This window comes from Watersipora subatra, chromosome 10 (genome assembly GCF_963576615.1).
Source record: "Watersipora subatra chromosome 10, tzWatSuba1.1, whole genome shotgun sequence".
Classification (NCBI taxonomy): Eukaryota; Metazoa; Bryozoa; class Gymnolaemata; order Cheilostomatida; family Watersiporidae; genus Watersipora; species Watersipora subatra.
In genome coordinates, this window is record NC_088717.1 from 28023256 (window position 1) to 28040854 (window position 17599).

The 17599-nt window shown below is 36.0% G+C and overlaps 1 protein-coding gene across 1 annotated transcript in view; it reads right to left on the reverse strand.

Annotated features, from left to right (window-relative positions):
- Positions 1-17599, reverse strand: part of LOC137405844 (phosphatidylinositol 3,4,5-trisphosphate 5-phosphatase 2-like) — a 61648-nt gene that overhangs the window by 27833 nt on the left and 16216 nt on the right. The window contains exons 9-17 of the mRNA XM_068092265.1: positions 16750-16947; positions 12663-12865; positions 12317-12434; positions 11520-11616; positions 7210-7354; positions 2603-2702; positions 1846-1934; positions 997-1078; positions 544-686 (exon numbers count right to left, since the gene is read on the reverse strand). Of these exons, the coding sequence (XP_067948366.1) occupies positions 544-686; positions 997-1078; positions 1846-1934; positions 2603-2702; positions 7210-7354; positions 11520-11616; positions 12317-12434; positions 12663-12865; positions 16750-16947 (1175 nt within the window). The remainder of the gene's footprint in view (positions 1-543; positions 687-996; positions 1079-1845; positions 1935-2602; positions 2703-7209; positions 7355-11519; positions 11617-12316; positions 12435-12662; positions 12866-16749; positions 16948-17599) is intronic.

A 17599-nucleotide genomic window follows, 5' to 3' on the forward strand; every position in this document is an offset into this window, starting at 1 on the left:
ACTGATAGAGAAAAAAAATGCTTTCTTTTAAGATCAACTCAAATTTGATGCAACTACATCTTTAAACTCTTGCCACATTGAACCATCCGCTCAGCGTGCTCAGTCAGTTTGGACTATTCAGTTAGACAACAAGTAACTTGCTGTTGAAAATGTATTCAAATCAGTATTTTGGCTTATAGCGCGATCTATTTTATGGTCATTTTGCGAGTAAAAATTTAATAGTAAAACAGACAGACGTATGCAAGTAGTGCATACGTCTCTTTACACTTAATTATATTTTAACTGCATACACTTGCTTACATTTTTGCTTGTATTGAATGTAGTTTGAAATGTTTTATATGTGTAATTGTACATCAGTGTGATTTTTGCTACATAATTTTAGACTTCACGGTGACGTTGGTGTTAGTGTCAGTAAAATTGTGAAACAAGTACCACAGACTCATCAGTAAGGATCCAAGCCTTCCTAGTTGTAAACAGTTTACCAGTTAGTCAAAGTCTAGCGAATACCAATTCGCTATAACTAGTATACGGAGGTCTACTTACTAGACATGACACCTTCGATATTTTGATCTCTATAGGTGTAGTGATGGAAGAGACGCTACGGTGAATGTTGGCAGGCAAGATCTGTATGCTGAATGAAGCGAAGACAGGTTTGTGGTCGCTTGAAGTCACTTCCTGCACCAGCCCTAAATTATAAAAGAGTGAGACATTATTATAGTATATAGCCAATATTGCTGCAAACACGAGAAAGCGATACTCTTCTGTATTACTGCACTCTTCATTTTCCTCGATTAAAGTTAGTGGATTAAAGTGTAATCATATTACGATCATATTGTGATCATATCATGACCACATAGTGACATCAAGTAACTTGTTTATTAAATTATGAGGGATGAGAAGTACTGAAGGCCAAAACCTGCCATCAACAAAATATTGAATGAACTCAATAGAGATAACCAGAGTTAGTTAATAAAAAGTTGCCCTTTGACTACAAACCATACGACGTGTTGGTTATGGGAGAGTTAGGGAGAGACTTCCACATGACTCGGTCACACCAGGATGGAGCATTTATCTTTACCTATCAATATAAAGAAGCACCATGAACACCATATAGATGACGGATAGGTGCCAGAGAGATAGCAGATAAATGACAGGCAGGTGCTAGAGAGATAATAGATAAGTGCTGTATAGATGAAAATGATCCATAGAGATGACAGATAAATGACAGATAGGTGCCATATAGGTGACGATAAATGGAAATGTGCCAGATGGATGATAGATAGATGCAGTTATATGAAAGATAGGTGCTAGTTAGATGACAGAAATGTGCCAGTTACGTGACAGAAAGATGCCAGTTAAATGACAGAAAGGCCCCAGCTAGATGACAGAAAGGTGTCAGTTAGATGACAGAAAGGTGTCAGTTAGATGACAAAAAGGTGCTAGTTAAATGACAGAAGGGTGCCAGCTAAACAACTGAGTTGACAAACAATAACAGCTTCCAACACAAACTGTTTGAAAATGTTGATCTTGCATTCTCTAAGCAAATGTGGAAAAAGATTGGGATTGTAACAGGCTTAAATCTGATCAAATGGAACACAAGCTGGTTACCAACATATGATATGATAAATGCTAAGCAGAAATTGTGTTAAAGATAAAATGTAACGCAGTTTGAAACATGCAGATAAAATACAATATAGTAGTTTCCAACTAATATCTATGAAGAAAGTACTATTGGATAGACACCCTTGGAGATAGCAGTTTTCATTTTGTAAGACTGCTTATGAACAAACACACCAGTCACTGGATCTAGTCTTAACACTTGAAACAAATAGAGTTAGTACCTACCCCTGAGCTCTTGATCTTCTTCCAGTTAAAAGAGTTACTTGCCTGCTTGTAGTATCTATAGGTTGGAGGAAATGTAATCATCTCTTCGTCTACAAGAACAAGCTCAGCTATGTATTTCTGTCAAAAAAGCTAGATCAGAGTGGAAAAGTAGGCCTTTAGTGATGTGAATAACTGAAACAAGATTGAGACTCTTGTATAGCCTTGTATCAAAATATGCAAGTTAAATGCTACAACCATTAACGCCAAACTTATGAAAAGGTGTAACCCATCAGCATTGAAAAAATACAAACTATGAGACAATCAACAGCTACATAAATATCTCATCCGCTGTGACTTTCCACTTGATGAAAGAGTCTAGTGCGAGTCATGGAATACTGGCAGGTACTCTAGGTGGGTACTACGAGTCATGGAATACTGACAGGTACTCTAAGTGGGTACTACGAATCATGGAATACTGGCAGGTACTCTAAGTGGGTACTACGAGTCATGCAATACTGACAGGTACTCTGAGTGGGTACTATGAGTCATGGAATACTGACAGGTACTCTGAGTAGGTACTATGAGTCATGGAATACTGACAGGTACTCTGAGTGGGTACTATGAGTCATGGAATACTGACAGGTACTCTAAGAGGGTACTACGAGTCATGGAATACTGACAGGTGCTCTAAAAGGGTATTGAGTGGGTATTGAGCAAATGCAATCTGTGTGAATTTCTCCTCACCAGCAGATCAGCCCGAAGTAAACAGTTGACATACCGAAACCATAAAATGCTTTCTTCCTGTTTATAGTATCAAGAAGCTGATCCATTTTCAACATGTCAGCATACTTCTCATCATCTGCTAGTGTTAACACTTCCTGCAATAACAACACAGCTCTAGAGGTCATTATATTTCATTTATTCTGGGACTTTCGCAAAGCTAAGAATAAATGCCCTAGAAACTGTTATAATGCCTACAAATATTTTGCAAATCATATATATTAGTGCTGGGCATGGGTAGTAATACTCGTTGAACTCGCGGGTTTATCTTCTTTCGAGTATCGAGTAATAGAGATTTCGGGTATTCCGGTCCTTCGGGTTCGGGTTTTGACTTTTGAGTTCGGGTTTTGGTACACGGATCCGTCGGGTAGTGTGAACCCCGACGGATTGCGCCCTGCGCTCTTAGTTTGGGGCCACAGGACATTTCTGTGTCATTTTTTGCTAAGCACAACAATGGGGTTTAACGAGTCTTTAATTTAATAGATAGAATAAAACATCTCATACCTTATTTACCATACCTACTAGAGATATTGTAGTCAAGCAGTGATTGACAAGGTCACCATTGATATCTAGGTCACATGCCTTCACACTAGTGATGCTATCTAAGTCACACGCCTTCACACTAGTGATGCTAGCTAGTTCACATGCCTTCACACCAGTGATGCTATCTAGTTCACATGCCTTCACACTAGTGATACTATCTAGGTCATATGCCGTCACACTAGTGATGCTATCTAGGTCACATGCCTTCACACTAGTGATGCTATCGAGGTCACGTGCTTTCACACTAGTGATGCTATCTAGGTCACAAGCCTTCACACTAGTGATGCTATCTAGGTCACATGCCCTCACACTAGTGATGCTATCTAGGTCACATGCCTTCACACTAGTGATACTATCTAGGTTACATGCCTTCACACTAGTGATACTATCTAGGTTACATGCCTTCACACTAGTGATGCTATCTAGTTCACATGCACTCACACTAGTGATGCTATCTAGGTCATATGCCTTCACACTAGTGATGCTATCTAGGTCACATGCCTTCACACTAGTGATGCTAGCTAGGTCACATGCCTTCACACTAGTGATGCTATCTAGGTCACATGCCCTCACACTAGTGATGCTATCTAGGTCACATGCCTTCACACTAGTGATACTATCTAGGTTACATGCCTTCACACTAGTGATGCTATCTAGTTCACATGCCTCCACACTAGTGATGCTATCTAGGTCCCATGCACTCACACTAGTGATGCTATCTAGGTCACATGCCTTCACAATAGTGATGCTATCTAGGTCATATGCCTTCACACTAGTGATGCTATCTAGGTCATATACCTTCACACTAGTGATGCTATCTAGTTCACATGCCTTCACACTAGTGATGCTATCTAGTTCATATGCTATCTAGATCGTATATATACACATATATACTGTAAAACCTTTATTTCAACGCCACCTTTATTCGACCGACACCGTGGGAGAGGGTTGAACAAGAGAGCACTACCCTCGAATTGAACACTACCTCCCTTTGACCGCCACTCTGACATTTTTTGATATTTATGAGCCCATAATAGCAAGTTATCAGTAGAAAAGTGTCTACAAAATCATATTATTAATGAATAATTTACATCAATAACAATTAATTCTGTTGTTGTCCAATTCCAAAGCTTTTCATTGCTTTTTCGTTGAAACTTTGAAAGCGTCGCCATAGAAATACTGAGTAATTGTCTGAGGCTAATGATGGTCCCTTGTTTAACGCCGTCGCAATACTTAGAAGTATGTGAATGGTATATATTTATGGTGGTATATGAACAACTAGTATTAGGTTGATGGTTGTGCTTAGCGAGCAAAACCTTTACGTGCCGCATTTGTGCAAAATGCAGTGCGTAAAAGTTTTGCTCTGCAAAAAAAAATTTCAATGCTAGTATCGACTAGTTATGTAGTGCAGAAAAAGAGTTGAGATCAGAAGATGTGGAAAATGGAACAACCAGAAAATGTTCGTTCCATCAAAAGCAATATTCAGAATGCAGCTGGCCGAGCAAATGTTGCAAATATTTAAAAAAATAATGTAATTTTTGTTTCTGCATTTATTATAAGTAATTTGTTTTAAGCATTTATTATAAGTATGGCTCGGTTATGCCACTTGTTCATGAATATATATTTGTAACATTTGATAAATTATTATCATATAACTAGTAAATTTGCAGATTTTAGGATATTTTTTGATAGCATCCTTTGAGGTAATCTGATCTTAAAAATAGATTTATGCTCGTAATTCCTCTTTATTTGAATGCGAAAAAACTAACTTTGGCTACAAACTGTAGCAAAAATATCAATGAGTGCAATGAGCTTCTGCACAACATTGTTAAATATAGATATAAAATAAAAATACATCTTCATATTTAGAATGAAATAAAAATTGAAAGCTCCGACAAATTGCAACGCAGGCTATAACATCATCGAGTTGATTGCAAGCAATAGATATCAACTGGTAGAGATATTTCTCGGCTTCTCAATGCATATTTATTAAAAGATCTTGTACACGTTGAAGGTAAGTTACTAAATTGATTGCATCTAAATGTTTAATATTGCTTAACAGAAAAGAGAAGGCAAAATATAGGTGACATTCGCTTTGGCCGTAGAACAGCCAAATTAATCTTCCCCAGTCTCTAAGAGCCATTTGAAAAATACAACGCCAGCCTCTGTTTGAACGCCGCCTCTATGATAAAAGGGTTGAAAAATAGAGCGCCATGGCATTCAGTTAGAGGTTTTACAATATATTTACAGTGAAACATGGATAACTCGCCCTCGGATATAGCGAACACATGGTTAACTCGAATGGATTTGCTTGGTCCGTTCCCACGCAATAATAAATGGCTCTATATAACTCGAACTCAATACTGTTAATTCGAACTGTTTTTTGCCCAACGGCTACCGAAACGGTTGCTATCGCTTTAGAAAATCACTTTATTCCAAGCCATAGAGGTAAACCTCAACTTTTCATAATTCATAAGCGTCGTTATTACCACCATCGGCAAAATATTTTGTCAACGACTTTTCTAAAGGTTTGGTGAAATTTGATTTATACCAAACATCCGCGTAGCGATCGCCCTTCGGAAGCGAGGTAAAGTGAGGTAATCTTTGCATAAACTTCAAGAAAAATCGGCAAAATTGATCGTGGGTAAAATGCTCAAAAGAAAAAGATGTCTTTTCTTTTGAGCATTTCAACAACGATCAAGTTTTGCCAATGTCAATCTAAAAAACATCCTGGCAATAACATCACCTCAAACAACGAACCAATCTCAAGTGATTGAAAAATCTCTATACTTTTTGATAAAAACGTTTTAAACTTTACATTAGAAGCATTTAATTTGAAACAAGCCATTTGTGCTTTTGATTTATATTATAGATTGTATATGTACATGTATCTACTAATAAATAAGTAAATGCATGGACTTGTGACAGTGCTCTGATAACTTGAACGCTCTGATAATTCGAACACTTTTGCTCGGTACCTTGAAGTTTGAGTTATCCGAGTTTCACTGTATACATAATATAATATACAACATATATATAATACATGGTATATATAATATATGATATATATAATATATTATAATATATGGTATATATATAATATATGGTATATACTTTATATATAGATATATATTCGAGCAGCTGTATAGTTAACTAGTTAATATAGTTAACATATTTACTAGTTAAAATATAGCGACTAAAGTTAACAGCTAGCTGTTAGAGCAAATCCTCTGTATTGCACGGGTAATAAAAACAGCTCATAAACATTACACTACCTTACCTACTACATTACCTTTACACTACACTACATTACCTTCGACTGTTATAAACTGTATTACCCCTGCAGGGCTGGGAATTCACAGAGTGAGGCCAGCTTCTAATTGTTACATGTGACACATCGTTGTTATACCTATTTTAACAGATGTAATGAATATGTGCACCTTTATTGATCGATATGCTCAGGTGTATGTTGTAGTCTAATGGATAAGCTCATGGCCTCCACAATTGGAAGTCCTGAGATCAAACCCTCTAGTAAGCAGACTTTTCATTATTACTAAAACTTTATCACTGTAACTGGACTGTGACTTACATTTACATGTATTTATTTGGCAATAAATAATTTCTAACGCATGAATCATGTATGCAAAATGTGGCAAGGAAGTAAAATTGGAAAATCCAAAACACAACTGACTCGCTACTACTAAAAATGGTAATCTTATTCCAGGTAACTAAAATCATCTCGGAATAGTAACTATATCTCTTGACTTACCTTCTTGTGTTTAAATGAGGGCAAAATAATTTTCTTTGAGCTTTTAAAAACCAAAAAACTAATAACAGACCTAATAACTAATAATCACTTTAAAATTGCAAATGTTCAACAACTGCTGCCTGTCTTACTAAATATATACCAACTCTGTATGCTGTGAACTGCTCTTCTAGACAACAGCAATTGTTAATTAGGTGCAAACTACATGTCGGCTGTAGAGGCGGAGTAGACACTGTGTTGGAGTAATTAAACAAAAACATAATGAAACGATGAATATATAGTAGAATATGAAGTACCTTGATATCTCCGTCAACTCGGTAGTTGAGGTCACCGAAAACAAAGAAATGATTGAACTGGTTGGTAATGTCAAAGTCGGAGTACGCTTTGCTCCCAATAGAATTTGCCAGAACCTTTAAGATGTCACGTGAGTTTTGGTTTCGCCTGCAAATGGAACATAGGTAGGTATTTTATATACTTCATAGCAGCTGTATATTGTTTCCTTTCCCACCCAGCAGAGATATTATCAGGTAACAGAAATATTGTCTGATGAATATCGTGTCGTTTAATTACTCATCTAGAAAGGATATTGACTGGTGACACTAGCATGGTGTTCCATCACCGACCTAGTAGAAGCATTATCTGGTGATACTAGTGTGCTGCTTGATTACCTATCTAGAATACATGTTGTCAGGTAACAGTAATATGCTGTTAAATACTTATCTAGAAAATAAGTTAATACTTATCTTGTCTGGTGACAATGAAATGATTGACATGACTATTAGAGAGTCTATTTATAAGATGCTATAAATATGAGCGTAGAACTTGAAAATTTAATTGTGAGTATCTGGAGTAATGCCCGAAGGGAGCAGGTGACCGAATCAACAAAGAAACAGAATCGGGTATTCACAGAAATGGCTTGGAGCCACGCGATGTTTAAAAAAAGACTACCTTCAGCTAATTTTACCTGCATATGGCTACGATTAATAAAGTTCAAAATGAATTATAACATGAAGCTCAGCCAAGGTGTTTCACATCAGTGTGACATATACTGAAAATATGACTGTATTCTACCAAACCAAAAGAGGGAAATAGAAAACCAACTTGACTAGCAACTAATGAAAGCATGTCTACTCTATTCAAGTGCATGTTATCATAGAGACACTCAAAGAAGAATAGGTAAACAGACGGACAGACAGACAGATACGTTCAATACCAACAAAACACCTGATTTCATCTATATATATACATGTATATATATATCTCAATGTTTGCCTGTCTGTTGTTCATCTGCTCAGTTATAGCGAAAAGGTTTTGGCAACACAAAACCACCTTTGTAGTTTATTTTATCTCGCAACATTTAAATCACAAGTCTACCAACAAGTGCGTGTAGCTACAAGGCTATGCCGTTCTGATCATTCCACTCTCTTACCATATACTGCATATCCTTTTTGCAATTGCACACACCAAATATAAACCTTTTATTATTATTATCAACTAATATTACCTTTTGCGTTTGTGAATCGTTCTTCTTTTTTTAAAAGCCAATTTTTTTTAATAAGTAATTTTCAAATGTGCCCTTTTAATTTCAAATGTGCCATTACACTCAAATTTTCAGTTCTGGCAAATCTGTAAAAGCTAAATACTTTTCACATGGACAATTGTATTAACTGGAGTAGGAATTGCCTCTTACATTCCCTCTCTGTTCGGTCAGACAAAGTATCAGCTGAAGAGAGTCTGATATATCATTTTTACGTTTGTACCAGTATCGAGAGGTACCGCTATCATCCATCAAAACTTGGAATACAACAAGCTTCTGCTGCAACAATAACCTTTTTTATACACACACATTTCCACCTACTTATTATTTATGTGTTCTCTTAATTCATACGAACACAAAAACACTCTTTTCATGATATTAAGTTCAAAAATTAGCATGGTAACTGTTGTTATATGTTAAATAAAAATATGTTTTCTGTGCAAAAACTTTTATATTACCCGAGCAATGCTAGAAATTTAGTATATATATATATATAAATTAGAAAATTAAATAGTTCTCTTATCTTTTCAGCTACCGACAGTTTCCTGCTAGTGCAGTCTACAGGCTGTAGACTGCTCTAGCAGGAAACTGTCGGTAGCTGAAAAGATAAGTGAACTAATTAATTTATACTGCTCCATCCTATGTTGAGCACTCTGACTTTAGTTCTAAGTATGATACATTTCAATATATATATTTATGAGTATAAATATTTATGAGTATATATATATATATATATAAAAAAAATTGTTTCCTCAACCCGGATACCCGTATGGGTGGTAAATTCTGCTCTAACTCGGGTCTCCTACCAGAGACCTGGGAGTTTGAGCACTCGCCTCAAGATCTTAGCTGTTCCCAATAGCGCACTTTTCTGCAACTCACCTAAGTTGATTGCTGTTGGTATTTGGGCAAGCCACATTTTATGCGCCGGTATTATTGCACCCATATTTTTATTATATATATATGCATATATATATATATATATGCATATATATATATATATATATACATATATATATATATATATATATATATATATGTATATATTCCAAAGTAGTGTGTTAAAGCTGCCAAATAGTGCTCAATGAGTGATCAGAGCTTAAATATAAAATTTATTCATGTAAAACCTTAGATAAAAAACAACTTCATTACTATTAGTTTCATGTCTGTTACGCAGACAATCATCAGATAAAATTGTTTTGTCAATTTTATCAAATTTATTCAAAACAAAACAATTTTATCTGATGATTGTCTGCGTAACAGACATGAAACTAATAGTAATGAAGTTGTTTTTTATCTAAGGTTTTACATGAATAAATTTTATATATATGTATATATATACATATATATATATATACATATATATATATATACATATATATATATTTATGAGTATATATATAATCTTCAGGTACCTGAAGATTGCAACACGATTGCATGAAACTAATAGTAGTAATGATTTTAACCTGTAGTGTTTAATAAACTTCATACACAGCTTTAATTGACTCGATTATTGAGCACTTTACTTTACAGTGTAAACCACATATACTATATATATATATGTATATATATATATATGTATATATATATATGTATATATATATATATATACTCATATTCATATACATTCACCTTGTCACTTGTTGAAAACGGTGATAAGTTAGTCGCACTTGTTAGCAGACCTGTGATTTAAAAGCTTTATATATATATTTATATATATATATATGTATGTATATATACATATATATGTATACATATATATTCATGTATAATTATGCAGAATAAGAATTGCATGACATAAATATCTATTTATAGATAACTAGCCGGTGTTGCCCGGGTAATAAAAAATACTTTGGACGAATTATTGATTTGTATTTAACATATAACAACATTTTCCATTCTAACTTTAAAACTACATATCATGAGAAAAGAGTTTTGTGTAATTGAAATAAATAAGGAGAGAAAACAAATACAACTGTAAAGGTTTTCAAACTTTTTCAACAACAGTAACTTTCAAACTTCACATCATGAGGAAAATGTTTTGTGCAGGTCAAATAAATTAATAAAAATAAAACAACTATAAAAAGGTTTAGATGTAAATGTGAAATAATTAGCAAGTAATAGCTTAATTAAGTCAGTTTTGCTACAATTACAATAAAATATGATTCTGTAATGATACAATTAATACGAACTGAAAAAACAAAATAAAAATCCTGAATAAGCAGAATTAATAATAACAATTTTTGCATAGAAGTGTGTGTATAAAAAAGGTTACTGTTCCATCAAAACTTTGAATACAACGATACGGAGACGATATAATTGTCCGTGTAAGAAGAATTGGTCTTGACCCCAGATATAGTAATCGAACCTTACGAAAGATATTTCTTAACAAGGGCATCATAACGCGTGGCCGCATCGGTAAAATAATCAGCGTGCGCTATAGCTATAGACGAAATGACAGACAGATAGATCATCACACATACTTTGAGAAATATATATATAAATTGATGTTAATTTGACCTAGTTATTATAGATATTTGATATTAATTTGACCTTGTTATTATAGATATTTGATATTAATTTGACCTTGTTATTATAGATATTTGATATTAATTTGACCTTGTTATTATAAAGATCTCTTGAACAGTAAAAAGAGCTATTAGGTGTACACCCACTTAACCTAGTCAATCAAGACCATATCATCCACAAACTTTGACTATACATGGAGATTGTCACGGGCCTATTATATATGTTACGAGGTGAGCAGCAGAGGTCAAAGTTTAACGTGTTAGCATCCATACTCATTGTTAAAAGAGTATTGATGTCAAAAAAAGTCAAAAAAATTTCTCACCATTTCAGCAGAATTTTGTCATCAGTGATGAGGCTTTTTGACCATAACCAAAATGACGTACAAGATAACAAGGCCAACAACCAAAAATGCCACCACAATCGGAAGGGCTTTTAGAAGGGCCACAACTAACAGAAAAACTTCCACCAAGTACGCAAGAACCAAAGGGAGAGATGCGATAGCTTGCTTTACTTGAAGTATTGCACAATTATTGTACAGTTTACCTTGCCAGTCTCTCTCTGTTGGCAGCAAGATGACAGCAAACGAAGCAGAGGGAAGTACCATCAAAGTTCAGCGAGATTGTAGCTGCACCTTTGTTACCTGGTAAAAAGTGATTGAAAGACGGCATAAGAATAATGTACAATATATTACAATAGCTATATACAGTATATTACAATAGCTATATACAGTATATTACAATTGCTATATACAGTATATTACAATAGCTATATACAGTATATTACAATAGCTATGTACAGTATATTACAATAGCTATATACAGTATATTACAATAGCTATATACAATATATTACAATAGCTATATACAATATATTACAATAGCTATATACAGTATATTACAATAGCTATATACAATATATTACAATAGCTGTATACAATATATTACAATAGTTATATACAGTATATTACAATAGCTATATACAATATATTACAATAGCTATATACAGTATATTACATTTGCTACCTACTGCATAATGACACTGAACAAACAGCCTAAGCATGGAATACCTACCCAGGGACAGCCTAAGCATGGAATACCTACTCAGGGACAGTCTAAGTATAGAATACCTACCCAAGGACAGTCTAAGCATTGAATACCTACCCAAGGACAGCCTAAGCACGGAATACCTACCTAGGGACAGCCTAAGCATGGAATACCTACCTAGGAACAGCCTAAGCCTTGAATACTTACCCAAGGACAACTTAAGCATGGAATACCTACCCAGGGACAGCCTAAGCATGGAATACCTACCCAGAGACAGCCTAAGCATGGAATACCTACCCAGGGCGTTAGCAATGCCCGTGCGAGCAACAGCTTGCTGGACCATACTGATCCGATTCTTATGCTCAGGCTTGACAAATACCACAACCCTGATTTGCCAGAGTGTACAGACATCCACCTGCCACACATGTCATGCTATGAGACATTGAACTTTAAAACCCAAACAGAACAATTGTGATAATTACAATGGTAACAGTTTTAGTGCCAGATGTGTAGTCAATGCATACAAATGGTTAAACGGCCAACTAAAGAGTTATATATATAAATACATGTATATAGCGAAACTCAATGAACGAATAAATATATTAATTCCTGTTCGTAACTTGTATTGTCGTAAAAGCCTTACCAGGTGAAATTCTATGTTGAACTGGTTTTGTAACAGCCTTCTCAGTTTGTTCACCCAATCCTTCTCGCTCACCTTGGCCTCTTGGGTGCCAATTGCGTAGAGGTCGTGTGACTCAGATGCAAGATAATGGACTCGAGTTTTACCAACACCTTGCGATTTTATCCATGGCTGCAGCCCTCCTAATTGTGGAGGTAGTTCATTTCCTAGGCAATCATGACGATAATGAAAAATGGTTGATCACATTCCATACCTAGTTCACACACTATGACATTGCTGCATCTTTCTGTGACTAGCCTGAGGAAGTAAAACAGAGTTGCGGCTCTACAGGAGATGTATCACCATATTATCTTACTAGCAGGGCCAGGATGCAGCTTCATTACCTGCCTTATCTTTCCTTCTTCAAGACGCAGGTACCTTGGCATCAAAGTTTCACAATAAATGAATTAAATTTTAAAAAATACATTACATGCCATAAACTAAACTAATAAGGCAATAATCAACATAAAGAAGTTGTTCTCCCTTCAACTACCATATTAGTCTTCTTGGAACCCGTAATTGTTAAACAATATAAGAAAAGAATAACATGCTGTTTAGTATTGTTAGAAACAAGTAAAACAAAACTAGGTGAAAATGAACTGTATACATAACTGCAATGTCTTGAGAAGCTTCAAACATTCTATAAAAAAAATTGCTTCAAATATTGAGTGTGATATTGAGTCAGGTGTTGGGTCAAAATTTGAATCAGATGTTGAGTCAGATATAGAGTCTATATATAAAAAAAAATTGTTTCCTCGCCCCAGATACCCCGTATGGGTGGTAAATTCTGCTCTAACTCGGGTCTCCTACCAGAGACCTGGGAGTTTGAGCACTCGCCTCAAGATCTTAGCTGTTCCCAATAGCGCACTTTTCTGCAACTCACCTGAGTTGATTGTTGTTGGTATTTGGGCAAACCACATTTTATGCGCCGGTGTTATTGCGCCCAGTGCCCCAATGACTACTGGGATTACAGTTGTTCTTACATCCCAGCATTTTTCAATCTCTTCTCCAAGAGAGAGATATTTCTCTACCTTTTATTTTTCTTTGCTGGCTATATTGTAGTCATTGGGTAGTGCTATATCTATTATAGTAGCCCTCTTGTTCTCCTTGTCTACCACCACTATATCTGGTTGGCTTGCTAGGACATGCTTGTCAGTTCGGATGTAGAAGTCCCAGAGGATCTTAGCGCGGTCATTTTCATTGACCTTACCAGGAGCTTCCCACCAGTGTTGTGGTTTATTAAGGCCATACTCATCACATAGACTTCTATACACAACACCTGCGACATGATTATGCCGCTCAGTGTATGCGTTTCCTGCTAGCTGCTTGCATCCACTGATGATGTGTTGATGGTCTCAGGTGCATCTTTGCACAGTCTGCATCTAGGATCGTCTCTAGTGTGATAGATTTTCGTTTGGAGTTGCCTTGTTGGGAGCACTTGCTCCTGGGCTGCCATGATTAGCGACTCTGTATTGGCCCTTAGGTTTCCATTGTTCAGCCACATATATGTCTGGTGAAGATCGCCAACCTTAGATATTTGTTGGTGGTAAGCACCATGAAGAGGTTTCGTGTGCCAGTCAATTTCCTCATCATCAGGGCTTAGGTCCGTTGTAAGAGCAGCCGATTGAGATTCAGCTAGCAACTTATCTGAAATGGCCATGGAGGCTGCATATGCTTTGATGCTTTGCTCCTCCTCTTTCACTGTCTGCTGTACACTTTTGAGTCCCCTACTGCCATCTTTTCTATCAAGATACAATCTAGTAGTATCAGATTTTGGGTGAAGTGCTCCATGCATGGTCAGCAGTTTACGAGTTGCTATATCTGTTTCTTTGATGGCTTCCTCAGTCCACTTTATTATGCCTGCTGGATATCTTATTACTGGCAGTGCGTAGGTATTTATTGCCATGACTTGGTTCTTGGCATTGAGCTGGCTCCGTAAGACCTGCCGAAGGCAATTCTTGTATTCGGTAATGGCTTTGTGATGTACCTCGGCTTCGTGGTTGATGTTGCTTTGCATAAACCCCAAGTACTTGTACCCTTCTTCTATATCTTTGATGGTACCATTTGGCATTCTTAGGCCATCTGTGAGCATAGAATGGCCTTTCTTAAGAATTAGCCTTTCACATTTTTCAATACCGAAGGTCATTCCGATGTACATGCTGTATACCTGAGTGAGGTGTATTAGCACAATATATATATATATGTTTATTAAAAACTACACGTTAAAATTATTACTACTATTAGTTTCATGCAATCGCGTTGCAATCTTCAGGTAGAATGACTAAAATGTATAATGTACAAGCTATAAAATTACTTTATAAAGCTGAGGGCTTAATACTATCATGTGATATACATATTATAGTATACAGCAAATTATGTAGTCAAATTATGTTATTGAGCTAATTAGGTGTTTTCTAGCATGCCAGCATGTGGATATCAGCTCACTTCTAGTGTTAAGGCTGGCTAACTTCGGTTCGAATATGATGAAGTACTTTTCCCATAGACATAACTGGCCAGATTTTGTTGATGTGTTGTAAGACCACGCTCTTTTGATGATCTTCCAGGTTATATTATAGTGAATGTTCTTGTCTTTCAAGTCCCATATGTATTTACTCAATTCTGTTTGTAGCCTTTTAGTAGGATATTTAAAGGATGTTTTGTGGTTGGCTAGTCTTGTTTTAAAAGTTGTTTCAGTGAGGCCTACATACGTTTGTGTCTCTTGCGCATCGCGTTCTTCAGACTCTACGGTTGCCTGATATACTATGCAGTTTGAAAGGCTATCTCCATTTAGAGGGCAATTTTCCCGATTTTGCAGTTGCATTTCCTGTCGATGTTGGTTGGTTGCGATAGTGCTTGTGTATTGTGCCCGCTAATTATGTGGTTGATGTTTGAAGTACAGCTATAACTTAGTTTTACGGAGTTTTTGTTGAAGATTTTGTGTAATTTGTGTTCCGGTGGAAATTCACTCTCCAGGATCTGGAAAAATTGTTTACCGATCTTGGTGTTAACAGCTTTGTTGTAGGGGGGATTGTACCATATTGTTTGGCGTTTCCTGTTTCTGTGTTGACTGGTTTCTTTGTTGGGGTTGTTGCTCTGGTATTTTAAATAAAAGTTGTATTTACTGTTAGAAAGTGCATTTTGAAATGGGGCTTTAGTTTCCTCGAAGAGTTGCTTGTTTGACGAAATGTTGGTGAGTCTATTGTTGATGGATTCAGGTATGTTTCTTATGATTGATGGTGGATGATTTGAGTCTTTGTGTACATATGTGGTTGTGTTGTTAGGTTTACTATACAGTTTGAAGCTGTTGTTGTTAAGGTCCAAAGTTACGTCTAAGAAGTTTACTACTTTCTTATCTGCTTCGATGGTGATACGTAAGCTGTGTTTACGGAAGATTTCACATAGTTCTTTTTTAGTGCGCTCGATGTTTTGTGCAGTATCTTTTAGTAGCCCTAGACCAACGTCCCGATATAAGCCAAAGTTTTGGCCAAGCTTCTCAGTGATAAGGTAAAGCATGAAGATTCTGACAAGTTGGCAGCTTTCTGTTCCGTCATAAGAGCCCATTGTTTTGTCATACAAGTTTGCAGTTGATCTCTTACCCCATGGTTCATTAGCGCTGTAGAGTATAGATTTTTTTGTATGGTGTATTATACGCTTGTCCAAGTCAGATATATTTGTGTATTTAGACGCAAACGTTAAAGCTTTGTTAAGTAGATCCTCTATATATAGAGCCATATAGAGTCAAATATATAATTTAGATTTAGAGTCAGATGTTGAGTCAGATACTGAGTCAAATGTTGGGTCAGATGTTGATATCAGAAACCTTAAAGACTGTTGCACCCATTTCTTTATATGTTTCTAACTTAATACACATCAATATATAAAACCACAAGTTCACCTACTCATTTGGATATATAACCACAAGCCCACCTACCCATTTAGATGTAGAACCTCAGGTTCACCTACCCATCCAGATATATAACCACAGGCTCATCTATCTATCTATCTATCTATCTATCTATCTATCTAGATATATGACCACAGGTTCACCTACCCATATTCCAGGTGCCACAGAAGACTGATAAATTATCTACTAGCATCTCCATGCTATGGACTTTCTTAAGCTGCTGAACGAGTTGACAAAAATGCTCTCGTTGTCTGATGTCATCAAACATGAATGTTTCCTTTCGTCTTCCCTCTATCAGTATCTCTAGCATGCGAGAGTTGCGTGTAGACTTAATTACTTGGGCAACTGGAATTGTAACAATGACAAATAATGAGAGAAGCAGTTTGTTGCACAGATTGTATGCAATAGTTAGTTAACAGTAAGTGAGTAACACTAGTAAGTTAACAGAGCACATGTTAACTTAATGTTAACAGTAAGATAACATATTTTGTTATGTTGTCTCGTTGTCCAAGGCTTGCATAAGGATGTATAGTATATATGATATCGCCCAAACTAACTTATAGTTTAACACGCTACATTTTCATTTGCTACGAAGTTCTTCTATGGATCTATCAGTGTTCATAGATGGATGACTCACAAACATATATTGAGGGCACAGACAAAACTCTTTCCTGTCTGGATATCGGAGATGACAAGAGAAGTCTCATGGAGAAGGAGATGACTCTCTGCCCGGCAGGTCAACAGACTACTCAACCACGTAACAACACAGATTGTAATATAAGCGCGACAGCTATCACATATTTATATCTCCATGGTTACAGAAAGCTAACAGTACACTGTGCATATTCGTGAATGTTTAGAACCATTGCTCACTGATTAGTGTTGATTAGCTGATTACTTTATATACTTGCCTAAGAAAATATGCATTTCTTGAAATCATATCGTCTGATTACAGTTTGTATATACATATATCTAATGTTTCTAAGGTAAACAAACA